This window comes from Oncorhynchus nerka, linkage group LG13, assembly GCF_034236695.1.
Source record: "Oncorhynchus nerka isolate Pitt River linkage group LG13, Oner_Uvic_2.0, whole genome shotgun sequence".
Classification (NCBI taxonomy): domain Eukaryota; kingdom Metazoa; phylum Chordata; class Actinopteri; order Salmoniformes; family Salmonidae; genus Oncorhynchus; species Oncorhynchus nerka.
Genome location: NC_088408.1, coordinates 31725524 through 31753118, shown reverse-complemented (window position 1 = coordinate 31753118; position 27595 = coordinate 31725524). Strand labels below are relative to the sequence as shown.

Sequence of the window (27595 nt, the reverse complement as noted above, 5' to 3'; positions counted from 1 at the left end):
CTCTTTTGACCGAAACTGCTTTTGTTTTAATGATGAGTATTGTATTGAGTGGCCTCAAAAAGTGCATTTAAAGGTGTCCCATACAATCAGGGGATCTGCTTTACCTACAGTGCCTTCGGAAAGTATTCAGACCCCTTGACTTCTTCCACATTTTGTTACGTTGCAGCCTTATTCTAAAATTGCTGTGGATTTGTTTTTATTTAATCAATCTACACACACTACCCCATAATGACAAAGCGAGGGCAGGTTTTTAGAATTTTTTACAGATGTATTAGAAATAAAAAACATACCTTATTTACATAACTATTCAGACCGTTTGCTATGAGACTTGAAATTGAGTTCAGGTACATCCTGTTTCCGTTGATCAGCCTTGAGATGTTTCTACAACTTGATTGGAGTCCACCTGTGGTAAATTAAATTGATTGGACATGATTTGAGACACCTGTCTATATAAGGCCCCACAGTTGACTGTACATGTCAGAGCGAAAGCCATGAGGTCGAAGGAATTGTCCATGGAGCGCCGAGGCAGGATTGTGTCAAGGCACAGATCTGGGGAAGGGTACCACGACTTAATGACAATCGCCCCGTAGCACTCACCTCTGTCATCATGAAGTGCTTTGAGAGACTAGTTCATTAAAACCTCTTAAGGATCTGCCCCTTTTTTCAATTTTAACCTAAAATGACATACCCAACATTAAGAGGGCCAGCGATGAGAAATGTGACAGGAATGTAGGAGAATATAACACATGATCTGGTAAAAGATCATCCAAATTGAAAAACAACCGTTCTTTTTGTACCATCATCTTTGAAATGCAAGAGAGAGGCCATGTATTATTCCAGCCCAGGTGCAATTTAGATTTTGGCCACTAGATGGCAGCAGTGTATGTGCAAAGTTTTAGACGGATCCAATGATCCATTGCATTTATGTTAAAATATTTTCTGTCAAGACTGCCCAAATGTGCCCTTTTTTTATTAATAACTTTTCATGTTCAAAATTGTGCACTCTTTTCAAACAATGGTATTCTTTCACTGTAATAGCTACTGTAAATTGGACATTGCAGTTAGCTTCAGTTCTTGTTCATCTTTCTGCCAATTTCAGATATGTCTATGTCCTGGGAAATGTTACTTACAATCTCATGCTTATCGCATTAGCCTACATTAGCTCAACCGTCCCGTGGATGGGACACCGATCCCGAAGAAGTTTTTAAGGATCGTAGCACCTCCACCTTACCTGACACCCTAGACCCACTTCAATTTGCATACCGCCCCAATAGATCCATAGACAAAGCAATCGCCATCATATTTCAAACTGCTCTATCCCATCTGGACAAGAGGAATACCTATGTAAGAATGCTGTTTATTGACTATAGCTCAGCATTCAACACCATAGTACCCTCCAAGCTCATCATTAAGCTCGAGGCCCTGGGTCTGAACCCCGCCCTGTGCAACTGGGTCCTGGACTTCCTGACGGGCCGCTCCCAGGTGGTGAAGGTGACTGTGTGAACAAGGAGCACAGGAGGGGGCTGAGCACGCACCCTTATGGGGGCCCCGTGTTGAGGATCAGCGGAGTGGAGGTGATGTTTCCTACCTTCACCACCTGGGGGGCTGCCCGTCTCGAAGTCCAGAACCCAGTGGCACAGGGCGGGCGGAGAGGATTCTTTAAATTAATGATTTCTACAGAGAGATCCTTAATAAAACCTGCTCAGGACCTCAGAATGGGGCGAAGGTTCACCTTCCAACAGGACAACGACCCTAAGCACACAGCCAAGACAACGCAGGAGTGGCTTGGGGACAAGTCTCTGAATGTCCTTGAGTGGCCCAGCCAGAACCCAGACTTGAACCCAATTTTGAAATTCTCTGGAGAGACCTGAAAATAGCTGGCATAGCTTGAGAGGATCTGTAGAGAAGAATGGGAGAAACTTCCCAAATACATGTGTGCCAAGCTTGTAGCGTCACACCCAAGAAGACTCTGTAATCGCGGCAAAAGGTGCTTCAACAAAGTACTAAGTAAAGGGTCTGAATACTTATGCAAATGTCAAATTTCATATATTTAAAAGAAAATTAGCTAACATTTCTAAAAACCTGGTTTTGCTTTGTCATTATGTAATATAATATATATCTAATATATATATTAGAATAAGGCTAACTTAACAAAATGTGGAAAAAGTCAAGGGGTCTGAATACTTTTCGAAGGCACTATGTTCTGCAGAAAAAACTCAACGACTGCAATTTAAAATGTGTCTTATTCGTACCGTTAACTTGAATCAGTTTAACCCAGTGTTAACCAGCCCACCACACACTAATAGAGACAACAACTCTGTTGACATTACCCAATCCATTTACCGGTGTGTATCTGAACAATAATATGTCCTTTACATTTTCAATATTGAGATGTATTTTTAAATGTAAAAAGATAATGACATCAATTATCGTATAGGCCTACTCTAGTAGAGGTTTTTAATTTCAGAGTCCTTTATCCTTGCCCGACATTAGGTCTGTTAATATTTATTTGAGTTATATCTTGACGTCTATTAGTTCCGATTCACAAGTTTACTTCACCGTACACATTTCAGTAAGTCCAGATTGTCTACATTCTACCCAAATATTGTGTGTGAAGGCTCCTTGGCAGACTTGACCCAGATGTTCTGGGCCTGACCCCGTCTGGCAGACTACTGGTCCACTATATTTACCTGTCTGAAGCATTTGAGTTGCAGCCCAGTGTAGAAATATATATTTTTGTAGTACCAAAAGACAATCCTTCCCTGACCAATAAGACTGCTAGATACCATTGCCTCCCTGTTGGCCTGCGGAAGGATTTTGGATTGTAAATCTGTCAATCCTCCCTTAGCCTCTCTTTGGCTCAAAGATTTGATGCGATTCCTAAAATTAGAACAAATAAAGTAAGGGGAGTCAAAAATGGGAAACGTACAATATCTTAATCTTTCATTAACTGTGAATAAAAATATTACGTATAAAAAAGGCAACGTGAGAGGATCATTTACTGTCAGACATACTGTGTCGTCCTACTTTGAAGTGTAACCTGGAGTGAATGAGGAGAAGGTAGTTTATTGTTAACACACAGCCGGAGCTTTAAACTACTGCATCCCTTGGAATCTAGGATTTATGATGATGATTGCACAATGTAAGGACTGAAGTCATGGCACTGACCCCTCACTTACTTACACCAGCTCACCCTCTCATACCTTCACACACACTCTCTCGCATTAACCCATGACCGCTTGCTCTGAGGACTAATGGAATGAGAGCTCAGCGTCTCACCAGATCTCCTTGACTCGCCTCACTCTGCAGGAAGCTGCCAGTTATGCAGGACAGGACAGTTCAGCTGGAATTGGGTGTGTTGTCAAAAGGCACGTTGTGTGAAAGAAAGTATTGCATGTTTTGACTGGTAGAACAGTGAAAGTGATTAAGAGTGTGGTGGGTCCTGATGTTTTGACTGGTAGAACAGTGAAAGTGATTAAGAGTGTGGTGGGTCCTGATGTTTTGACTGGTAGAACAGTGAAAGTGATTAAGAGTGTGGTGGGTCCTGATGTTTTGACTGGTAGAACAGTGAAAGTGATTAAGAGTGTGGTGGGTCCTGATGTTTTGACTGGTAGAACAGTGAAAGTGATTAAGAGTGTGGTGGGTCCTGATGTTTTGACAGTTGATAATACAAATATTGTCAGTAAGTAGAGACTGTAAATGATAGTTTGTTTAGTGGCAGTGCAAACGATGGGTAGGATCAAGTTTGGTATTATAATGTACCCTTATACTTTTAAAACAATAACCTAGATGTTCTGAATGATTATTTCTGTGGTAACTGTGTTATGAAAACCACTTTATGTTGTTGCAGGTCTTCCCTTTGCCTTCTACAGGGGCTTATGATTGGCGCCTATGAGGAAGACACTCCCACAGCTTGGCTATTATTAAGTTCCAGGTTCTGTGTGAGACGGCCAACCTCAGACCACCGTTCGCCAGCCGGCCCAACCACTGACACGGTAAGACCTGCTTCAAGCGTATCAATTAGCTCTCTCTCTCCCTCACTCTGCCTCGCTCCTCTCTCTCTATTCCCTGTCTTGTCTATATTCCCCTCCCTCGCTCTCTTTTCCCTCATTCTCTCCCATGCCTATTAGTTATTTAACTATCAGTATTCTCCCTGTCCTGTAAATGCATGAGTCGGGGTCACAATAGGATGTTATCCTTGCATCAGTGAGGTGATGTAAACGGCATACTGTAAATACTGTAGGCATGCCCCACTATAATGCCTGTCTGCTCGCTGAGGGAGTGAGAGACTGTGAAGACCTCGGACACTGCGATCTCTGTCAGTTGCACTGTGAGGTGAATGTATCATTGTGTGTTAGGCCGCTGATTAACTAACTGTTGTGATGTTAAGGAGTTAGGCTAGGTCAGTCTGCCCTGGCTCACACTCACTGTGGTGTGTGTCAATAGACCGCCAACCGTCAGTGTGTTGGAACCTTGAGAACTAATGCGCATTTGATTAGCACTTTTATCAGCAGCGACTGTGTTGCCATGGCAGACGGACCTACCGTAGAGAGGATTTACGATGGGTTTCAATGTTCAACTTTTAGCCGTTACTGAGATGCTCTGAAATGGAAGAGTAACCAATTGGAAAATGAATAGATGTGAATTATATTTGGTTATAGGGCGGTGTGAAATGTTCCCATCAGAGCACCTACTGTATGCATTGCGTGTATCTAGCTCTTCATGCTTGTAGAGAAAAACTAAGAGCGCAGGCGATGAGAATAACTACGCTCTCCGTCTCCCAACTCTCCCTCACTATAGCATTTTATCCTTCCACTTCGGTGTCTGGGAGGAGACCTTTAGGTGAGTGTCCACTAACACCGTCCTCATCCACCCGGGCTGCAACACCCACGGCCAACCCCACCTCCATTCCCAGCCCCTCACCCCGCGGCATCATGGGGGACGTAGTCCAGATGCACTTCTCCACGCCGGACTATGTGATCTTCGCCCTGCTGCTGGTGGCGTCCACGTGCATCGGCCTGTTCTACGCCCTGTCCGGCGGGCGCCAGCGCACCACGCAGGAGTTCCTATTGGCCGACCGTTCTATGAGCTGCCTGCCCGTGTCGCTGTCACTGCTCGCCACCTTCCAGTCAGCCGTGGCCATCCTGGGAGTGCCCTCGGAGATCTACACCTACGGAACGCAGTACTGGTTCCTGGGAGTCTCCTACTTCCTGGGTCTGCTTGTCCCCGCCCACGTCTTCATACCTGTCTTCTACAGGCTCCGCCTCACCAGTGCTTATGAGGTGAGCTCTAAACCCTAACCTTAACTAAAGAGGGAACCGTGTCTGTGAATGATGAGGAGTTTGTGTGCAGCGGTGTATCTCGCTGTGCCTCTGTCTCGCCAGAACCCTGGCAAGGGAGGCTAGTTAAACGCAAAAACAACATTCTCAACATGTCTGCTTTTTCATTTTGACAATGGCTAACCAGAGTAGCGGAACCAGAGTACAGCAGACGAGACGGTGCTGCTGACAACAAAGGACTGTGCCCCGGCCCTTAGAATCTCCACTTCTATTGCGCTCAGAATCGACCGTCACAGATGACTAAGGCTCTATGATCAGTGGTAGACTTTAACATCCCTCTTTCCTTCCCCCGTCTTTTCTTCATTGTGTAGTATTTGGAGCTGCGCTTCAATAAGACGGTTCGCATCATGGGCACCGTGACCTTTATCTTTCAGATGGTGAGTGTATTTGTGTCCTCCAGACTGTTGGTAGTTATGTCTGTCTGTGTGTGCTCCTGGTGTGTTCCCACGTGACTAATATCCTGGACATGCTGTGCTCTGCAGAACAGGGACATTCTGTACAAGTAGGTACTCGCCCTTTTCCCTGTGAAGTTTCACCACTTGATGTGTAATTGATATGTATTTTAATCAACCACCTATGGCTCCTACTCAGTTTGCGTCCCTCTGAATTTGGACCGTTGTTTGACTGTCTCTGCAGGTGATCTATATGGGAGTGGTCCTCTATGCACCAGCACTCGCACTCAATGCAGGTAAAAGGATCTGTCACGTGTATTTCCTATATAAAGTGGTAGAATAATACTAGTTTCACTGAGTACGTTCGGTGAGAACTTTAGTACCTGTTCTGGCTTTATAGACGATGAATGACTGGTGTGGTGTAAATGTGATCCATGTTGGTGGTGTGTGCTGTTGATACTGTCCACCTGCAGTGACTGGATTTGACCTCTGGGGGGCAGTGCTGGCCTTGGGACTGGTGTGCACCCTGTACACAACATTAGTGAGTGTCTCTTTTTTCGTCAGTGAGTTTTCAATTTAGCCACCCATCTCCCTACAACTCCGAATGCAATTATTATATACAGCTGGATACACAGTATGTATATCTTGTCTTGCGTGTCAGGGAGGGCTGAAAGCAGTCATCTGGACCGACGTGTTCCAGACCATTGTGATGTTTGCTGGCCAACTGGCGGTCATCATAGTGGGGGCTCACCAGGCAGGAGGCATGGGAGAGGTGTGGAGGAAAGCCATCAACGGCAGCCGCATCGCAAGTCTGGAGTGAGTCTTTTCCTTAGTGGACCTAATGAGACTTAAAACTGTCCCTGGACCAGTTACAGAGGATTTAAAAAATGGGCTATGGCTCTGTGTGTAGTGTTGTAAACCTCCTCCCCTTTGACCTGTGTCTCATGTAGCCTGAACCCTGACCCGACGGAGAGGCACACGTTCTGGACGCTGGGCGTGGGCGGGGTGTTCCTCATGCTGGCGCTGTACGGGGTCAACCAGGCCCAGGTCCAGAGGTACCTCAGCTCCCGCACTGAGAGGGAGGCGGTCATGTAAGCATCAGCACTAAACACCTGGTTTTACTGGATTCACATGAATTACATCATGTAAAAAAAAACATTTTTTTAAATGAACAAACGCTTAGACACAATGGTAATATTATACGTTGTGGTGTGTCGCCAGGTCGTGCTACGTGGTGTTTCCCTGCCAGCAGGTGGTGTTGTGTCTGGGCTGTCTGATGGGCCTGGTGATGTTTGCTCGCTACGGTGAGGATAGCCCACTGGATAAGGGTTACGTCAAAACCAACGACCAGGCAAGTAGGACTTGCTACCTCCATAACACACTTAGTGGTCCCTCACTGTGCTGACATCCTGATGTGACTGTTTGGCTGTGGTTATGTTAAGGGCAGCACGATATGGGCATTATTATAATTGTTTTTATCAAAGATTGCTATTTTTTTGTTGTTGCTATTGATCAACTCTTGGGTGAACTGTTGAAATCGGTGAAGTATAATGTCTTCTATTAAGAAGCAAAGTGGAAAGCAGCATCGTTCTTGTTTGGAACAATATGTTGACTGCATTTGACCTACAGTAACAGAACCGCATGCAAACTTAATAGTGAATCTAACAGCGAGATTGAGGAACTGTGCTGCTTGAGTGACAGGGTGTGGGACATGGCGTGTACGCGAAGCAGCCGCAAGAGGAGAAAAAAACCCGGATGTTACACGTTTCAAAATATTGCGTGCGATATGAATATGGCACATATCAGTATTTCGATGTGAATCTGATTCATTTTGAAGCCCTAGTTAATGAATCTCTCTTCAGATCATAGACAAAGAAAGGCTTTTGTAAAGATGTTTGAGTTGAGGCCATTGTTTGGTTAAGTTCTCCTATAAAATGTCATTTTGTCTCTGCTGATCCAGTCTAAATGTTCCTTCCGGTCTGCAGATGGTGCTGTACTTTGTGATGGATGTGTTCAGGGACCTGCCTGGCCTACCAGGGCTGTTTGTCGCCTGCCTGTTCAGCGGCGCTCTCAGGTACTTCACTTAACTGCCACTGCTACTGGCTCTCATGTGCTCGGTCTGTAGTACTAGTCAGACCCCAGGGAACTGTTTCTCTGCTACATTAATGTCATGTTGTTGTGGTACACCAGTAAAGGTTGTATTATGATACCATTATGAACACACTACACCACACAATTTAGCCCCATGACATTACTCATTCAGCTTCCCTCCCTCTTGTGTTGCAGTACCATCTCATCAGCGTTTAACTCCCTAGCGACGGTAACCATGGAGGACCTAATCAAGCCTTACTGCCCGGCCATGACGGAGGCCAAAGCCACACTGCTCTCCAAAGGCCTGGGTGAGCTGCTGTTCTCTGAGTGGCCACACGCAGGCAGTGTTTATGAACAGTGGCAGGCAGTGTTCATATTTTATCAAGCTTTTTGTGAAGTTATTGCCGGAGTATAGAGTGCACAAACAAATTTTGACTTCTCTGTCCAAATACTGTGGAGGTGTGTGTGTGTATGTGTATATATATATATATATATATATCATTTTTTTATTTTACTTTATTTTATTTTTTCTGGTACACTATCAGGATTGTACTACTGTGGTCCTGACCTGTTTTTCCCTTCCTCTTTTCTTCTCCCAGCGTTTGCCTACGGGCTGGTGTGTCTGGCCATGGCCTACACCGCGTCTCACATGGGCTCAGTGCTGCAGGTGACTGACCCATGTCCCCTGCTGTCTTTGCTTTAGTTAATGGTTACTCCCCAGCTCCTCTATCCTCTACACCCCCCCCCTCATAGGATCACCTACTACTATCTTTGACAGAGGCTTCATATTACATAAGAGTAAAAGATGATAAACCTCTCTTTTTCCGCTCTCTCTCTCCTCCAGGCAGCATTAAGTATCTTTGGGATGGTGGGTGGTCCTCTCCTCGGGCTCTTCTGTCTGGGAATGTTCTTCCCCTGGGCTAACTCCACTGTAAGTCAAAACACTGCCTTGGTAACACGGGTCAGGTTGGAATGTTCTTCCCCTGGGCTAACTCCACTGTAAGTCAAAACACTGCCTTGGTAACAGGGGTCAGGTTGGAATGTTCTTCCCCTGGGCTAACTCCACTGTAAGTCAAAACACTGCCTAGGTAACAGGGGTCAGGTTGGAATGTTCTTCCACTGGGCTAACTCCACTGTAAGTCAACATACTGCCTTGGTAACACGGGTCAGGTTGGAATGTTCTTCCCCTGGGCTAACTCCACTGTAAGTCAAAACACTGCCTTGGTAACACGGGTCAGGTTGGAATGTTCTTCCCCTGGGCTAACTCCACTGTAAGTCAAAACACTGCCTTGGTAACAGGGGTCAGGTTGGAATGTTCTTCCACTGGGCTAACTCCACTGTAAGTCAAAACACTGCCTTGGTAACACGGGTCAGGTTGGAATGTTCTTCCCCTGGGCTAACTCCACTGTAAGTCAACATACTGCCTTGGTAACAGGGGTCAGGTTGGAATGTTCTTCCCCTGGGCTAACTCCACTGTAAGTCAAAACACTGCCTTGGTAACACGGGTCAGGTTGGAATGTTCTTCCCCTGGGCTAACTCCACTGTAAGTCAAAACACTGCCTTGGTAACATGGGTCAGGTTGGAATGTTCTTCCCCTGGGCTAACTCCACTGTAAGTCAAAACACTGCCTTGGTAACAGGGGTCAGGTTGGAATGTTCTTCCACTGGGCTAACTCCACTGTAAGTCAAAACACTGCCTTGGTAACAGGGGTCAGGTTGGAATGTTCTTCCCCTGGGCTAACTCCACTGTAAGTCAAAACACTGCCTTGGTAACACGGGTCAGGTTGGAATGTTCTTCCCCTGGGCTAACTCCACTGTAAGTCAACATACTGCCTTGATAACAGGGGTCAGGTTGGAATGTTCTTCCCCTGGGCTAACTCCACTGTAAGTCAAAACACTGCCTTGGTAACACGGGTCAGGTTGGAATGTTCTTCCCCTGGGCTAACTCCACTGTAAGTCAACATACTGCCTTGGTAACAGGGGTCAGGTTGGAATGTTCTTCCCCTGGGCTAACTCCACTGTAAGTCAACATACTGCCTTGGTAACAGGGGTCAGGTTGGAATGTTCTTCCCCTGGGCTAACTCCACTGTAAGTCAAAACACTGCCTTGGTAACAGGGGTCAGGTTGGAATGTTCTTCCCCTGGGCTAACTCCACTGTAAGTCAAAACACTGCCTTGGTAACGGGTCAGGTTGGAATGTTCTTCCCCTGGGCTAACTCCACTGTAAGTCAAAACACTGCCTTGGTAACACGGGTCAGGTTGGAATGTTCTTCCCCTGGGCTAACTCCACTGTAAGTCAAAACACTGCCTTGGTAACACGGGTCAGGTTGGAATGTTCTTCCCCTGGGCTAACTCCACTGTAAGTCAAAACACTGCCTTGGTAACACGGGTCAGGTTGGAATGTTCTTCCCCTGGGCTAACTCCACTGTAAGTCAAAACACTGCCTTGTTAACACGGGTCAAGTTGGCTGGCATTGAGGGATACTAATGCAGAGGACATACGGGTTTCTTCACTGAACAGTAAAATATACCGTAAGATTGTGATGACTTTTTTTTTCCTTATCTGTGGTGAATTAGCGAGATCTTTCTGATTTTTATGTAACTCTCTGTCTACAGGGTGCGATAGTAGGGTTGGTGGCAGGCCTGGTTATGGCCTTCTGGATTGGCATTGGGCATTTCGTGTCCCGTATGGCGGTGCCCACTACTCTGCCCCCCATCATCAACGGCACCGCTATGCCCCTCCCCAGCAACATGACCACTGCTGTCATGACCACTGCTGTCATGACCACTCTGATTACCTTGATCACCGCCAAACCAAAGTACAGTGACTTCTTGTCCTCATTGAATTGGTAGCATTGGAACCAGAACACCAGCATCAAACATAAAGCACTTGAACTGTATCCCTCCAAAAATATTCAAACTGTTTTAGGGATGATGATAGGAATCTGACCAAGTACCTTTTTGTTTCTCCAGGCCTACGGGTGTGCAGGCCCTGTACAATCTATCCTATTTGTGGTACAGTGCCTACAACTCTACCACTGTGGTGATAGTGGGACTGATAGTCAGCCTGCTGACTGGTCCTATGAAGGAGAAGGACCTGACCCCAGGGACGGTGTACCCTGTCCTGGGCAACCTGCTCTTCTTCCTGCCTGAATGCTACAGGGAGATACGCTGCTGTGTCACCCCACTGCCACAGAAGGTAGGCTGCAGGCCTCCGAGATGGAGGATACCGCCTATGAACCAGTGAAAACCAACATACCAGCCGTAACATTGTTACAGAGTAGTAATTCTGAATGCCCTTTACAGTTATTGTGATAGCCACTCGCTGTTTCTTTTCTTCATCTTTCTAAATGTAATTCAGCCCAAAGCTATCGACACGCATCCTTACCAGATGGCTCGGAAGGAGAGCAATGGAGTGTCCCATCCCAAAGAGGAGGAGAAGACTGAGGAGACGGAGCGAGAGAAGGATGAGGACGAGGAGACCGCAACCCCTCAGCCTTCCTGCCGACTGGCTCACACGTTGCAGGAGACGGCCTTGTAGACACCCCCTCCCCGCAACACACACACACACAGCCCCCAGCCAAGTCCCAGCACTTTCACAAGCCCCCCTACTGCTCAGCTTTCTCTGCCCCAGGGGAGAAGATCCACATAGGACCGGAGGGCAATGGAGACTCAGGGTTCCTGGACATGACTTCCATCAAGCGCCACAGGGTCAATGTGGAGGAACAGGGAGTTTCACCTCTGACCCTTACTTCCTGGAGAAACTGATACACCACAAATCGCTGGTGGTTAAGAGAGTCAGAGCCCGAGTCCTTTGCTAGATTGAAGAATGGTGTAAAAACGTGGTTAGTGGATGGGGGTCCAGGGGTATCTTGAATTCATTGGTACCTCATTAACGATGGCACTGGTCAGTTTTCCTGAACTGAAATAACTGGAAATCACTAGTTATGAAACTGGAGTTTTGAGAAGAGCCAAAATGTCTGAATCAAGGTGGATTCCTGGATGGAGAAATACTAACGCAACACAAGTGGCAATCACGCTCCGAGCTGAGGAGAAGTCTCGTCATTGTTGGACTGAACCAAAGCCTGGACTGTGATCGTGTCACTCTGTGATTTCGTCCAATTATGATTGAAGGATTGTGGCCGCGCACAATGAGTTGTTCCAATGACTGTGAAAATGGACCCAAGTCTTTCTGTTTATCGAAGAGAATTAGGTAGCGACCAGGCAGTGAAGAGCGAGGTACTTCAGATGTAACTGTCACTGCATGTTATTTTTATAGAGAAGATTAAGCAGGTACGTCAGATGGACTAAGAATATGACAAAATATTTGATGTCCCAGTAGACAACTTAAGGAATAGTGACCGTGTTCTAGGTCCTTTTCACGTATGAAATTCGGTATCCTTGATCGGTTTCCTGAATTGTGACAATCTACAAAATACGTTTTGCTTTCTCAAGATCTGAAAATAACCGTTTCAGAATGTGATTTGCGAGACACATTCCACATGCCGTTAGGAAGTTAGCTTGTTAACAACGGGCAAGAAGTTTCACACGACTCACGCTGCTGCGTCACAATACCTTGTACTCTGGTCCTGGAACTTGGACCCGCCACTCACCCAGGTCCAGGATCAGTTTGAGCCAGGGCTCATGTTTTATAGCTCGGATCAGGTACCAAATGCTCTAGGATACGGATCATACAGAAATATGTGAAAGCGCCCTTAATCGATAGCTTTGGTTTCTTAAGCTCCGTACGTCTGTTTGCTTTACATGGCCTTTGTTTAACGTTTGCCTTTCAAGCTGCTATAGTAAATGAATACGTACTTAGATAAGAGCGAGATAAGTGCAGCATACAGATCTATAGAGCACAAGGGATCACCCTCATTTGCCATTTACTGGGATCATGTTTTTAGAGAGAGAAAGGCCATTGAGTCTGCTCTACTTACTTCATTGAGACAACCAGACAAACTGTTGATTTGCTAGTGACATTATTGAATGTAGAATACCATGTCCTCTCAATCCATCCACACTGTAGATTCCATAGTTGTCATGAAGTGCCTCATCAGTAGTCTGTGTTAAATGTAGTTCTGTTAATTTGACAACTGATCAGTGTGTAATCAGGATTGTGATCAAGTATACTTCTGCTGTATCGCACAGCTATAATGATTCTCCATGTGTGTCTTGGATGTTTGTTAACTTTACGTACATGACTTTTGGCTCGTCCCCCCACTGCTTTAACAGAGGATATTTATGTCCTGTGACTGACAACGTTGGTGTTTTGTTGATTTAAGTTGATGTATAGAGAGAATCTATTTAATTGTCTGATCAAATGGGACAGCATTGATTCCTGTATTGTACATTAAGTTACTTGAAATGTGTATCTGTAATCCTACCCTTTAAATGAAGTGAAGCCCACCTCATTCCAGGACATGTTTCAGGTGAACTTAGTCCGATGTGAACAGATGTCAACTTACCCAATGTGGGTTCATCACTGTGTTCTAGTAATACTGAAATACACTCTGAGCACCATCAAGACCAATTCTGTTGCTGTTATCTTTCTCTAAAGTTGGCACGGCCATCTACCTAGAAAATATGTGAACTGTAGAGCGACAGGTGCACATGAAGGCCAAAACAGTTGTATTGTGTTTGCTTGAATATTAAACCCCTACAAATCACACCAGGGAACTAACTCCAAGATCGAATAACACAAAATGTACCCATGTAAAGTGAACCTGTAAATCATGACCTCTTAAATGACCAATCCTGAGTAGTCTATAACCATAGCATCAATACCAAGTTACTATGAAGTGTGTTTAGTTTAGGGTACATTTAGAACGCACTTGGCCATGAGAGAGAAGCACTTGATCATTTCAAACGATAATAAATATTCTGACTCTATTTATTGTCAATATTTGTATGAATTATTCCTAGTATGTATTCCACAAAACCATAAGCAGTGGAGTTTGGTCAACTACACTGCTTTGGCTGGGCCTTCATTTGATCTCTGTATTGTAATCTTTTTTTTATGTTGTTGGATTTCATGGATGTTGATTGGCTCATCCTACCAGCACACTACACAGGGGCAGCTGTGATAGGTTGGAGTAGAGCTCCATTTGTTCACCAAACAGAATGTCTGTGTCCTGTTCATTAAGTCAAAATGGGAGTGAACGTTTTGAAAAAGAGAACAGAACTGAGCTTCCCTATTGGAAAAGTGGTACCTTTTCCGTTTGCAAATAGTTTCTCTATTTTGGACACTTACCGAACATGAAATGAGTCTTCAATAGAGGCTAATTCTGTGTCTGACCACTCTAGTTGTCATTATTTCACAACATTGGCATGTATTTGTCCTCTCAAGATGAAATGTTGAAGTGAATGAATTGTAAGTGGTAAGATCCTTCGTTGCTCTGTTTTTGAAAATAAAATGTTTGATTGGATGATTTGAAGTATCTTGTAAATCAATTTGATAGAGCCCTCGCAGGGTTTGTTTAATCAGCATTCATTTTGAGCGAAAGAGTGGGGGCCTTCCTCTTGTGTTTATGCCTTCCCCATCCTGAGGGAGGGCTGTTATCATTGCAGTATCCTGTAGCCTTCATTCTCCCTGCTTCTTTCAGCTCCTCTCTCTCTCTCTGGCGGGTCACTCTGACTCTGGGTCACTGGGTCATGTGCCACTCCTGTGGCGTCTCTTTCCCCATGTTGGAACACTATTATCCCAGCTTTGTGCCAATGACCGCAAACCGTCTGTTGCCACCACACCAGGCCCCTCATTCAGCCCCACTGCAGTCCCTCCTACTGGTGATATGCTAATTCAAGTGGTAGACTCAGAGGGAACTCTATCCGTTGCCAAGTATTGTTGCCTCTGACTGAAACCTCCAATAGTTGAAGTAAGTAGCCTTGTATGAGCCCTGGCTTGTGCGAGCCAGAACGGTTCATAGGAGCAGGTGAGGCACCAGGTATTTTGGTATGAGTCAGCTGTACAAGTACACCACCTGGACAGGACAGTAGTCTATCGCAGGGCCTTACCCCCAATATAGGTCCTTAATGCTGAGTACCAAGCAGAGGTCCCTTTGGTATGAGTCAGCCGGTCCCTTTGGTATGAGTCAGCCGGGGATTGAACCCCCAAACTCAGGGCAGACACTCAAATCACAAGGCCACTGAGTTGGTAAATAGACTTGGATTTTACACATTTTAAGCAGGAAGGAAGCTAGACAGAAGGGGATGTTGTGTGTATTAGGAACCTCTCTTAGTTACCTCTCTTGGACCTTTCCCTGGATCAAGCCATCAACATGTCTTGTATGTTAAATACGCTCTATTTTTCTCATGGAACAAGTTGTTGAGTTTTACCGTACTCCCTACTCCTCTTCCTCCTTGTCTGCCCTCTGCACTTCCTCTGCTCAGTTCCAGCTAAGCCAGGCCGACGAGGGGAAACTGGACAGAAAGCTTCATAAATTTACCCAGCAATCAGTGTGTACTGGATATAATGAGCTGGAGATACAGAAACAATTATCTCCTAACATGAAGGGAGATCAGGGTTATAGGGGTTTATTGGCACAAATATCCACATTCACTCACACCTAAAGATCTGTTTGCGGTTCAAGCCAAAAGGGCCGTTTTAAATCAAGTTTGTTAGTTGATGACCCTCACTTTGAGGACACTTGGTACATTTAAATAATACAATTGGAGAATCCATGGCCTGGCATGCAGTATGGGTTTGCCATTAAAAATGAGTATATGAGAATTCAAATTTATACCCATTCATTATATTGCCCAATGCAACAGATCCTCCCTGGCCAGTCGGCTTTATCCACTGAGATCTCGACTTCAGAATAACCTTAGTTGGAATGCTGGAACGTTGGGCAGTACTGTCTGTCTAGCATTCCCACGTTCTTTCACCACAATGTCTGCCCTCTCCTTTCCCTCCGTAACCCCTGGCTTAGTAGCACAGCTCTGGCAGGTCCAAATTATCCATTAATATGAGAGTGAAGGGGGGGTGGGGGTTTATCAGATCCCCCCCCCAACAGATTTATAGAGCTAGCCTTGAACGTTGTACCGTTTCTTGTGGACCTGAGCCCATGTTGCTCAAGGGGGAGACATAATGACGACCATGCTTCTATGGTCTCGTCCATGTTACAGCCAACAAAAGCGGTTTCTGTCTGCCTGAGCACAAATACGTGGCAACAGTCTGTTTAGACATTAGCTGTGTGCTAGTGGAGTTGAAATGATTGTGCATTGTGTTTGTCACAAGTGTATTTCTTGGTCAATATCAGAATATGAAATATGTGTCTACCACGTCTCTCCTGACGAAATGTTGAAATTGCCTCATGATTTCACGGTAGTGTACATTTTCTGGGCGATAACTCCAGCACTTTAGATTTGAAATGATACAATGACTATGAGGTTAAAATGCAGACTGTCAGCTTTAATTTGAAGGTATGTTTTAATCCATATTGGGTGAACTGCTTAGAAATTACAGCTTTGTGTACATAGTCCCCCCATTTTAGGGGACCAAAAGTATTGGGACAAATTCACTTGTGTATTAAAGTAGTAACAAGTTTTGTATTTGGTCCCATATTCAATCAATCAATCAAATGTATTTATAAAGCCCTTCTTACATCAGCTGATGTCACAAAGTTCTGTACAGAAACCCAGTCTAAAACCCCAAACAGCAAGCAATGCAAGTGTAGAAGCACTTGCATATTCATAGCACGCAATGATTACATCAAGCTTGTGAGACTACACATTTGTTGGCATTTGCTTTTCATTTTGGTTGTTTTAGATTATTTTGTGCCCAAAATAAATGAATGGTAAATGTATTGAGAGTCACTTTTATTGTAAATAAGAATATAATATGTTTCTAAACACTTCTACATTAATGTGGATGCTACCATGATTACAGATAATCATGAATGAATCGTGAATAATGAGTCAAAGTTAGACACATCAAACCCTTCCCAAAAAATGCTAACCTCCCCTGTTATTGTAATGGTGAGGGGTTAGCATGTGTTGAGGGGCGTGATATTTGTCTAATTTATTCAGGATTCATTCAGGATTATCTGTAGTCATGGTAACATCTACATTAATGTAGAAGCATTTACAAACATACTCTTATTTAAAATAAAAGTGACAAAGTGCTCTAATTTCTAAACGAATCACCCGATATGGATGAAAATGCCATTTCAAATCCAAAGTGCTGTAGTACAGAGCCTAAACAACAAAACGTGTCACTGTCCCAATTATTTTGGAGCTCGCTGTATGTTTGATAGCTCAAACAAAGCCATAACATAAAGTTAATTACATCAATTTAGTAATGTTTGTCTGCTGTTTGAATACATTTTTACTCTAAAGCAGTCATTATATCAGGGCGGCAGGGTAGCTTAGTGGTTAGAGCGTTGGACTAGTAACCGAAAGGTTGCAAGTTCAAATCCCCGATCTGACAAGGTACAAATCTGTCGTTCTGCCCCTGAACAGGCAGTTAACCCACTGTTCCTAGGCCGTCATTGAAAATAAGAATTTGGGTTCAAAATTAAAATAGCACAGATCTGGACTAGTACTCAGGGCTCCACAGCTGAATGCATGGTTGCAAAATATTCTCACAACAATCCTCCCTTTCTGTTAATCTGTCCATCCTTTCACTCCAACCCCTAATACATCTATACCACTAAAAATTAAACAAATCCAGGAGAACAACTTTAATTCATCTTAAAGCTGAAAACACAATATAAATCACTGGAATATTGCTTTGAATGTAAAATAAATAAATAAATAGGAACCACAATGGAAATAAGTCCCTGGCTTTATTGTGCAATCCGGGTCACTTTTCAAATCTTTACAAATAACATGTATCCTTCAATCAATCCAAACTGTGCAGCTGCCAATTGCTGAATGGAAAGAGACATCTGTTACAAAACACCAAATAGTTAAATGACATTTGGAGGTTGTTAAGCCATCGAATCTGGATAAGCCTACAAGGTAAGGTGGGGAATTTTCTATTTATCTAGTCAATGTATTGTGTTGCAAACAGAAACCATGATATTTATTTATTTGACCTTTATTTAACGAGGCAAGTCGGTTAAGAACAAATTCTTATTTACAATGACGTCTTACCCCGGCCAAACCCGAACGACGGTGGGCCAATTGTGTGCAGCCCGAATATTGAAGTGGCCGAAGTCGGTATGCTTTGTTTATCGGTAGTGTGGTGCATTGGCACAGAAACCTGTTGGTGGAAAATTCGTAGCATATATTTTATATAATTATAACTACGGCATCAAAATGTTGAAAATCTGATTTCCCCCGAGCTGATCATTGTCTGCAGCCAGCTCTGATCGTAGTGTAAGGAAACACTACCTCAACCTTCTGGCCCGTAGTCCTGCATGGCATCGACTGTGCCACAAAAGCATGCTAAAGTGGCACAGTCGACATCCCCGTTTATAAACCGTTATTATTTGTGGTCGTATTAATCATTTAGAGTTAATTCGACGAGAGGGGAGGGTGTTCAATTTATTTTTCAGTACAATGGGAGGGTCATGTGAAAATATTGTTTTATGTTTGGGAGAAGGTGCATTTATTTTTTGAAACCTTGAGTTGGACCGGCCCCTCGCCCAGTAAATTTTAGATCTGTCCCTAACAAATATTTCACACACTATTCTCAAGTAGTGATTTATGCTTCTGTAATAAATGAGTGATTTAATGTGCTAATCAAAGCGATCTTTTGATTTTGGTGTATTTGATTTCAATCTTGACATTGTTCTAGGTGTTTCCGTGTTTAGCACATACATTACATTGCCATTCGCTGCAGTTTCATAAGCATCACAGTTGGATATATTGTATTTCAACGCTCCTAGTCCTAAACGGATTGGTCCATGTCGACCTCTGGGGTAGGGGTCGGTGGATGTGTTTCCTCCTCCCCTGACGCTGGCTTCTGATTGGCTGACAGCAGTGCTCCCACACTCCCACAGTATAGCAAGGAGCGCATCGGCCACTTCTGTCAGGACAGGAGACATGTTAAACTTCAGTTAGTCTGTATGACTGTAATAAGTCATACCAAATTCAAACTCTTTGTGAATGTCATAGAGATAATGTAAGAATTAGTCATGCCTGCTGTGGACATCCTATTACAGTGCTGTTACACTACAATTCATGTCTGATTTTAACTGAGCATCTGGACAGATCAGGGTTATAAGCTATGATAACCAAGGAACGAAAAAGATAGGCACCCAGGTAGTTTGATGTCACCAACCTTGACTGGGTGGAGGTAGCCCCCTGCCCTGGGGGGCACTGTGAGTTCAGAGAGAGCCCCGCCCTGGTCCAGGGTCTCAGTAAGGTGGGCGATGTAGTCAGTGGCCAGGACCAGGACGTCCAGCTTGGAGAGCTTGGTGTCACGGGGGACGGAGGGCAGGGCTGCCTGCAGGCTGTGGAAGGCCTGGCGGAGGTTACGTACACGGCTCCTCTCCCTGGCCGCGTTCTCTGGGGAGTGTTGGGACTTCATAGCCCTGCTGGGCTGCACACCCGTCACACCCCCAGACCTAACCTGTACCACGCAGTAGGAACACTTAAGTTTCATTACATTTACAGGGTAAATGAGAAAGTAATGACATACCAATTAATGTAACATTTAAAGAGCGCTATAAAATCAGTTTCCATAACACAAGCAGTGCTGTAAAGTGCTTAAGTAAAAACACTTTAAAGTACTACTTAAAATGTTTTTTGGGCTATCTGTACTTTACTATTTATATTTATGCCAACTTTTGCTTCACTACATTCCAAAAGCAAATAATGTACTTTTTACTCCATACATTTTCCCTGACACCCACAAGTACTTGTTAACGTTTGACAGGAAAATTATCCAATTCACACACGAGAACATCCCTGGTCATCCCAACCGCCTCTGATCTGGCGGATTCACTAAACAGAGAACATCCCTGGTCATCCCAACCGCCTCTGATCTGGCGGATTCACTAAACAGAGAACATCCCTGGTCATCCCAACCGCCTCTGATCTGGCGGATTCACTAAACAGAGAACATCCCTGGTCATCCCAACCACCTCTGATCTGGCGGATTCACTAAACAGAGAACATCCCTGGTCATCCAAACCGCCTCTGATCTGGCAGATTCACTAAACAGAGAACATCCCTGGTCATCCCAACCGCCTCTGATCTGGCGGATTCACTTAACACAAATGCTTCATTTGTAAATGAGTGTTGGTGTGCCATCTGTCAAACCATCTGGTTTGCTTAATATAAGGAATTTGAAACGATTCATACTTTTAGACTTTTACTCAAGTAGTATTTTACTGGGTGACTTTTACTTGAGTCATTTTCTATTAAGGGATCTTTACTTTTACTCAAGGATGACAATTGAGTACTTTTTCCACCACTGACCACAAGATCTGACGTGTGAAGTTGAATCTGCAAATACCTAACATAAAGGGTCTTAACATTGTCCAGACATCAACAATGAAGGAGTTCAGTAATTCAGAAAGAATTCACAATTTCATTTCGTAGAGCTACTTAACATGAACAAAAGCTGAGAGAACCTTCCAAATACTTAATTACTTTCCAGCTATAACTCTGAGGGGTGGATCTACTGTGTTCTGTAGAGGTTTAACTCACCCACTTCTTAGGATCCCTACGTGGCTGTGGTGCCCTCAGACTGTCCACTTAACTCAAGAGCAACCAGCTCCAGACACCCTATTGAAAACCAACCGAGACCCAAAGCTCGCCTGTTTTCTGACCGCAGCTCCCCAGCCCCTCTTAACAATCTTCAGTCACAGCTTCTCCTCTGCGCATCGTGGTCCTATGTCCTCCCTCTCCCACCATCCCTCTCTTTCTCCGTCTCTCTTTCCCTCCCCTTGCCTTATCTGGTGAGGTCCTGTGGGGATCTCAAGCGGCCCTTATCTCCCCCACCCACACCTCCCCCGGATGTGCTCTGCCAAGGGGAGCAGCCTCAGAGTAATGGGGTGGACCAGGGCAGGACACAGGGCTTGGGAAACACCAGGACCTGGCAGCAGCTGGAGGAACCTCTGGTCTCCCTGCCATAATAGACAACCAGGAGGATGGTACTGCACTTGGTACCATCATCATACCAGTTTTGGGTATTAAACCTTGAATGGGGACCAAGGCCACATATATTAGGTGTGATTCCATAGACATTAGCAGAAAGACAGAACAAGAATTGAATTTAAATGTTTATTAATATAATTTGTCCAGAAAATATATATATAGATCAGGAGATTAGTTTCTGAAATAAATGCAAAGTGCTATTTATGAAATGCTATAACATTGTAAATAACAACAGAACAGGTGATCAGAATAAAACACACATTTCAGTCTCTGGCAACTATTGCAAAAAGTAAAACATATCTGATATTTTGTGCATCATTTGATAACCACTCAGAGCTAGACTATGCCAGTAATCAAAACATAACTATCTGTGCTCTCCTCAACATTGATTCACTCTTCTCAATTGGTCCATGGATCATTTCCTAACTAGAGAGTAAGTTGAGGAACACTTTTCTTCCCCATCTCATTGCTAGTAGTCATTGGGAGGCTTTACTGTACTATATTAGCCTGGTCACAGATCTGTTTGTGTAGTCTTGTCACATATTCTTCCTCCAGGATTTCATGGGGATCCTTTGTGATATTTGCAGGCAACAATGCTTGATTTTGCTGCAGAAATTCTGACATTTTGCTTGGCAATATGCAATGATTTTGTCCAATTTGTCATGGAAATGCGCTGATCAGGGGAAAAGTTTGTTGACGTGTGGCTTGATTGAACCACATAATGCAGCAAAATGTGCGGTGATTGGTTGAAATTGCAAGCCCTATTTTTGTACTGCGGTGATGGGTCAGTTTTATGCGATAATATTGCAATGATTTTACTGTTTTAAGCAGAAATAGTGCGCTGATTGGTCAAATTTGCAAGCCCCTCGCATAGTATCGAGTTGCGATCGCAGAATCCTGGAGGGACTGTCATGGTCGTTGTCATGCCAAAACAGCACAAACAGATCTGTGACATGGCTAGAATCATTTCCAGATGTGTGTAAAAAGGCAGCTATGGCAGAGAATTATCTATGGGCCTATCAGGAAGAAACTTCACATGTCAGTGCTATTGTAATACCAGTGCTCGCACACCTAGCATCTGGTGCCGTTTGGTAAACAGGAAAGGCAGATGTGCAGAGCGATCACTTCATCTTCTCCTGCATCTTGGTGAAGTTCTGGATGTCCTGGGCCATAAGTTCTGGCTCCTCCATGGCGGCGAAGTGTCCTCCTCGGGCCATGGGCGTGAAGGTCTTCAGCTCGCGGTACTTCTGCTGCACCCACAGCTTGGGGGTGTGCATCAGCTCGTTGGGGAAGCAGGCAAAACCGGTGGGCACGTGCACTGGCATCCTGGGTAGAGAGGGAGTGAATACGTGCAATAGTTACCAAAACATAAATTGAGTTTGTCCTTTCTACTTCAAAAGCATCACTTACCAGGACAAAGTTATTTATGTTCTGAAGGTGGAGCTCCTCGTGCTAGTTAGACTATTACACAGCACAAACATAGATATTCCATAGCAACATTCCACTGACTTTGAGTGTGGCTGGTCAAGACCCTTGCTGAAGTTCTCCTTGTAGAAGCGCATAGAGGAGATGATGCAGCCAGATGTCCAGTAGATCATCACGTTGGTCAGCAGATCATCCAGACTGAACTTCCTGCACGGAAAGAGAGGTGCTAAAAAACCAAAGGCCATAAAACTGGACATGGTAATCTGATGAAGAAGCCTTTTGAATACTAAGCAACTATCCTATTCTACAACAACGGCTGTGGTTCAGGTCTAAGACGTTCTACCTCGTAAGTCCTCCGTCATCCAGGTTCCTGAAGTCATGGTCAGTCCAGGTGGAGAACTTCTCCAAGATATAGGCAGCAAGACCCACCGGAGAATCATTCAACCCTCGACCTAATAGAAAGAGATCAGACATGATACAGCACAGTTTCTTATTCCTGGGCCTGGTCTATACAGAAGCAGCAGTTAAAGCTGTGTGTAGCCCAGAATGCGTCCCCTTCTAAACTGGTTCCATCTCTTACCCACAGTGTCAGGCTTGGTGGCCTGGATGTGCATGTATCCTGACTCCTTGACAGACTCCACCACTAGGTTCTGCACAACGGGGTAGATGCGCTGAATGTCGTGTTCGTTGAAGCCAAACAGCTTGGGGAAACTGCGGCCCAGCATTATAGACAGAACCATGGGCAGGCCCGGTTTGGAGGGGGGAGCAAAGTTGAGATGTAAACCTTTGATTATTCTGGGGCGAAAAAATCAGAGAGGAGAGATGAAGTACAACAAACATTGAATCTGAGTCAAACTGAGGCTTTTTCACTTCCTATCATTCACTCATAAAACATTATCATGCATTCTAAATCCCAGAAATAAGGAGGCAAACATAATATTGGATATGTCTCCCATGGCTTAAGATAAGATCTGGCCATATTTCTGTGTCTGTCTGTCTTACTTGGGCTCCAGCTGGGCCATGTTGGTAGTGACGATCCATCCCCAGTCTCCTCCATGAGCATAGAACTGTTGGAAGCCCAGTCTCTTCATCAGCTTGTGGAACACACGGGCCGCACACACAGAGTCAAAACCTGCAACATAAACAGAATCATTCATTTGAGAAAATGAATATAAAGTCACTGAATATAATGTTCATCTGGCAGAAATGCTTTGTTAGATTCAATGGGCTGGGCATATGTGACCCTTAACCTCAGACAGGACTCTAACCACTTACCTTTCTTATGTGGAGCCTCGGAGAAGCCGTACCCAGGGATGGAAGGACACACCACCTCAAACACGATGTCGTCTGGGTTGGAGGGTTGAGTCAGGAGGGGTATCATCCTGTAGAACTCGTAGAAAGAGCCTGGCCAGCCGTGCACCATGAGCAGAGGCACAGCAGTCACGCCCTCAGGGAGGTTCTTGGGCCGCACATGGACGTAGTGGACGTCAATGCCTGAGACATCATCAAATCAAACTTTATTTGTCACATGAGCCGAATACAACAAGTATAGACTTTACCGTGAAATGCTTACTTTACAAGCCCTTAACCAACAATTAAGGGGGGGGTCAATGTAAATTGTCCTGTGGCGATTTTATGAATTGTTCAGCAGTCTTATGGCCTGGGGGTAGAAGCTGTTGAGGAGCCTTTTGGTCCTAGACTTGGCGCTCTGGTACCGCTTGCCGTGCGGTTGCAGAGAAAACAGTCTATGACTGGAGTCTCTGACAATTTTATGGGCTTTCCTCTGACACCACCTAGTATATAGGTCCTGGATGGCAGGAAGATTGGCCCAGTGCGCACTACACTCTGTAGTGCCTTACGGTCAGATGCCGAGCAGTTGCCATACCAGGGGGTGATGCAACCGGTCAGGATGCTCTCGATGGTGCAGCTGTAGAACCGTTTGAGGATCTGGGGACCCATGCAAAATCTTTTGTCTCCTGAGGGGGAAAAGGTTTTTTCGTACCCTCTTCACGACTGTCTTGGTATGTTTGGACCATGATAGTTCGTTGGTGATGTGGACACCAAGGAACTTGAAACTCTCGACCCGTTCCACTACAGTCCTGTCGATGTTAATGGGGGCCTGTTCGGTGCTCCTTTTCTTGTAGTCCACGATCAGCTCCTTTGTCTTGCTCACATTGAGGGAGAGGTTGTTGTCCTGGCACCACACTGCAAGTTCTCTCCTCCCTATAGGCCGTCTCATCGTCTCATCGTTGTCGGTGATGTTGTCTCGTCAGCAAACTTAATGATGGTTTTGGAGTCGTGTTTGGCCACGCAGTCGTGGGTGAACAGGGAGTACAGCAAGAGACTAAGTTACACACCTCTGAGGGGCCCCAGTGTTAAGGATCAGCGTGGCAGACGTGTTGTTGCCTTCCCTTACCACCTGGGGGTGGCCCGTCAGGAAGCCCAGGATCCAGTTGCAGAGGGAGGTGTTTAGTCCCAGGGTCCTTAGCTTAGTGATGTGCTTTGTGGGTACTATAGTGTTGAACACTGAGCTGTAGTCAATGAATAGAATTCTAACATAGGTGTTCCTTTTGACCAGGTGGGAAAGGGCAGTGTGGAGTGCGATTGAGTCATCTGTGGATCTGTTGGGGCGGTATGTGAATTGGAGTGGGTCTAGGGTGTCCGGGAGAATGCTGCTGATGTGAGTCATGACCAGCCTTTCAAAGCACTTCATGGCTACATGAGTGCCACAGAGCAGTAATCATTTAGGCAGGTTACCTTCTCTTCCTTGGGCACAGGGACTATGGTGGTCTGCTTGATACATAGGTCAGAGGATGCTTGAATGAACCATTTCCTGGAGACTCAATTTGTTTTTTTTTTTGTGTGTGCAAAGTTTCACGTAGACTTAGTTAGTTATGTTGTATTTACTGGCAGCCAATAGATCTGCTTGTTCAGTCTCATCTTGTTCTATACATAACTGATAAATCTCTACACACCATCTCACCTTCAATGTTGGTTTTGTAATGTGGGAATTTGTTCAGTTTTTCCACTTGTCTCCTCCAGTCAAAGTCACGTCTCCAGTAGGTGACCACCTTCTGCAGATAGTGGGAGTTGAAGCCGTAGTTGAACTGGCTGTCCTCTAGAGAGGGGAAGGGTCGGGTCTGGTCTATTCGCCTGTACAGGTCCTGGGTGGAGCATTGAGCATGAGGTTCAACTAAAGACTGTTGCATAAGCCTTAACTCTCTAAGAGCTCGGCCCTCTAGGCCCATAATCCCCCACCTCACCTCCAACTCCTCCTCATCCGTTTGGACTGTGTAGGGGCGAATGCTGAGATCTTCTTCCCCAGCCATGGGAGTCCCCTCCCCCCACCAGCCATCTTCACTCTTCAGCTGATGCCTCTTACTCCTCTGCACCAGGAAGTAGACCACTCCTCCCACCACCAGGGCTAACAGAATCTCTGTAAACATGGTACTGCCTTCTGGGTTACCCAGTGAACAGAATAAACAAAATCGGGGACAGCAGACATGTTACAATGCACGCCTTTCATAATGCCATTCACTGTCCTTATAGGTAATGCTTAGTAGTGAGTAAATGAATCGTTTTTGTTTGGAGGCTTTGTGTAGCATGTTTTATAACAGAAAAATACAATCGGCAACACCTGAAATGTATGGTTACCAGCGCAACAGACTTGACTATTTTATCCATTATGCAAACAAATTGCTACTGAAAAATTATGACAATTGACCAGAGGTTTGCAGACAATGTGAAAAATAGAACAAAAGTACTGGAGCACTGTTGTTGCACAGAATTCTGTTCTGAAAGGATTAGGTAAAGAATGGAGTGGACAAGGGCCCATAGTAACAATTCATTGGGGTCAAAATGCATGACAAAGCTTTTCTCTAGCCGGCCTCTGATACCATAACTTTCATGGAGAACTTAGAAACATAGATCTGATTTCGTTGTGAGCATCTCTTTATTGATAGACATAACTTGTTTTTCACCTGACAGAAAGTTATATAAATATATCCTTACAGCAATTCAGAAAATAAATGTGTCCCTTTGGATCTTCTGATTACAAATTATAAAATGAAAGTAGTGAGCCCTAGAAGTTCCCTCCATGGGGGCCCAGACAAAACATTTTTCTGGAACAAGCAGATGGCAACCAGCAAAAACAGGCCTGTGATGAGAGCCGACTGAGGTTGTACTTCAAAATGCCTAGGGCAACACATTTACAATGGTGGCAACTTGGCGTGCATAGTTAATACAACATAACTTGTCTGCTCTGCTATGGACCTGATTGTTGTCCAATACTACAGCTGTTCCTAAAAACAGGTCCAGTTATGCACTAATCTGACTAGACAGGCAACCAATTGAAAAACAAAGATTGCATTGAGATGACTGGAATTACAAGTACGGTATGAAGCGTATTCAATGTTGAATCTATTCACAGATCATTCCTAACATATTTAGTACGGTATGAAGCGTATTCAATGTTGAATCTATTCACAGATCATTCCTAACATATTTAGTACGGTATGAAGCGTATTCAATGTTGAATCTATTCACAGATCATTCCTAACATATTTAGATATTTCAGATAACAGTTGGGTAGGCCTACAATGGATATGCTACAATAACCAATATAAACAAGTAGGCTACCGTAGGCAATGCTTTCCAAAATTGTTACCAAATTACCCCAAAATATACTTAATTAAGGGGACATAGGCCTACTAATATTATTATTATTTTGTCAAATTCTAGCATTCCATTTCTATGCACGCACCGATATTTCGTCACAACAATCCAAACTTTACACCTTTCAACCGTGTTTCATTAGTCTCAATATCCTACATGATCGATTAATACATTATCGATAAGACATATCGACCAAGAATACTTTTAGCGCTATTCTTTCAGGTATTATTAAAAGCAAGAGTTAATCTTACTTGTTGCTGTTCCACAAGATGCAGTGTCAATTCTCCCGTCCGCCAGTTTACAGTGTCGAAATAGAGACCAGTGGTTCGTGGGAAATGTAGTTCTTGTCTACTGGACTCAAACCAGTGCAAATTTTGGCCACGTTCAGTTGTCAAAGATTCTCGAACTTTGCAGATAGAAATTCCACGAATAGAGCTGACGTGATTCCTTATTCTCCATGTCAGAAGCATGTTTGTTCTACATATACTATCTCTATTATGAACGTTATAGAAATGTATACCGACTCTACACACACATACAATCATCATATTAGCTGCTGCTATTCTGTTGATCTAAAATCCTGCCTAGTCACCTTACCCCTATACATATATATATAGCTCTGCAGCC

The 27595-nt window shown here is 44.4% G+C and overlaps 3 protein-coding genes across 3 annotated transcripts in view; 1 reads left to right on the top strand and 2 right to left on the bottom strand.

Moving 5' to 3' along the window:
- Nucleotides 1–14247, top strand: part of LOC115139364 (sodium-dependent multivitamin transporter-like) — a 44664-nt gene extending 30417 nt beyond the window's left edge. The window contains exons 2-16 of the mRNA XM_029676647.2: nt 3851–3995; nt 4801–5282; nt 5651–5716; nt 5976–6027; nt 6205–6272; nt 6393–6547; nt 6682–6822; nt 6953–7082; nt 7717–7805; nt 8018–8130; nt 8422–8489; nt 8667–8753; nt 10436–10638; nt 10793–11018; nt 11181–14247. Of these exons, the coding sequence (XP_029532507.1) occupies nt 4935–5282; nt 5651–5716; nt 5976–6027; nt 6205–6272; nt 6393–6547; nt 6682–6822; nt 6953–7082; nt 7717–7805; nt 8018–8130; nt 8422–8489; nt 8667–8753; nt 10436–10638; nt 10793–11018; nt 11181–11360 (1926 nt within the window). The 5' untranslated portion in view covers nt 3851–3995; nt 4801–4934 and the 3' untranslated portion in view covers nt 11361–14247. The remainder of the gene's footprint in view (nt 1–3850; nt 3996–4800; nt 5283–5650; nt 5717–5975; nt 6028–6204; nt 6273–6392; nt 6548–6681; nt 6823–6952; nt 7083–7716; nt 7806–8017; nt 8131–8421; nt 8490–8666; nt 8754–10435; nt 10639–10792; nt 11019–11180) is intronic.
- Nucleotides 14248–17585: 3338 nt separating this feature from the next.
- Nucleotides 17586–20651, bottom strand: LOC115140479 (transcription factor 23-like). Its single transcript, XM_029678821.2, has 3 exons — nt 20420–20651; nt 19047–19337; nt 17586–18791 (listed from the first exon to the last, which is right to left on the bottom strand). Exons 2-3 carry the CDS (start codon nt 19293–19295, stop codon nt 18654–18656), a joined length of 387 nt encoding a protein of 128 aa, XP_029534681.1. The 5' UTR covers nt 19296–19337; nt 20420–20651; the 3' UTR covers nt 17586–18653.
- Nucleotides 20652–20981: 330 nt separating this feature from the next.
- LOC115139362 (epoxide hydrolase 1-like) lies at nt 20982–27324 on the bottom strand. Its single transcript, XM_029676641.1, has 9 exons — nt 27220–27324; nt 25558–25751; nt 25278–25458; nt 23570–23788; nt 23297–23426; nt 22875–23089; nt 22638–22746; nt 22379–22501; nt 20982–22195 (listed from the first exon to the last, which is right to left on the bottom strand). Exons 2-9 carry the CDS (start codon nt 25738–25740, stop codon nt 21991–21993), a joined length of 1365 nt encoding a protein of 454 aa, XP_029532501.1. The 5' UTR covers nt 25741–25751; nt 27220–27324; the 3' UTR covers nt 20982–21990.
- Between the last annotated feature and the right edge of the window lie 271 nt (nt 27325–27595).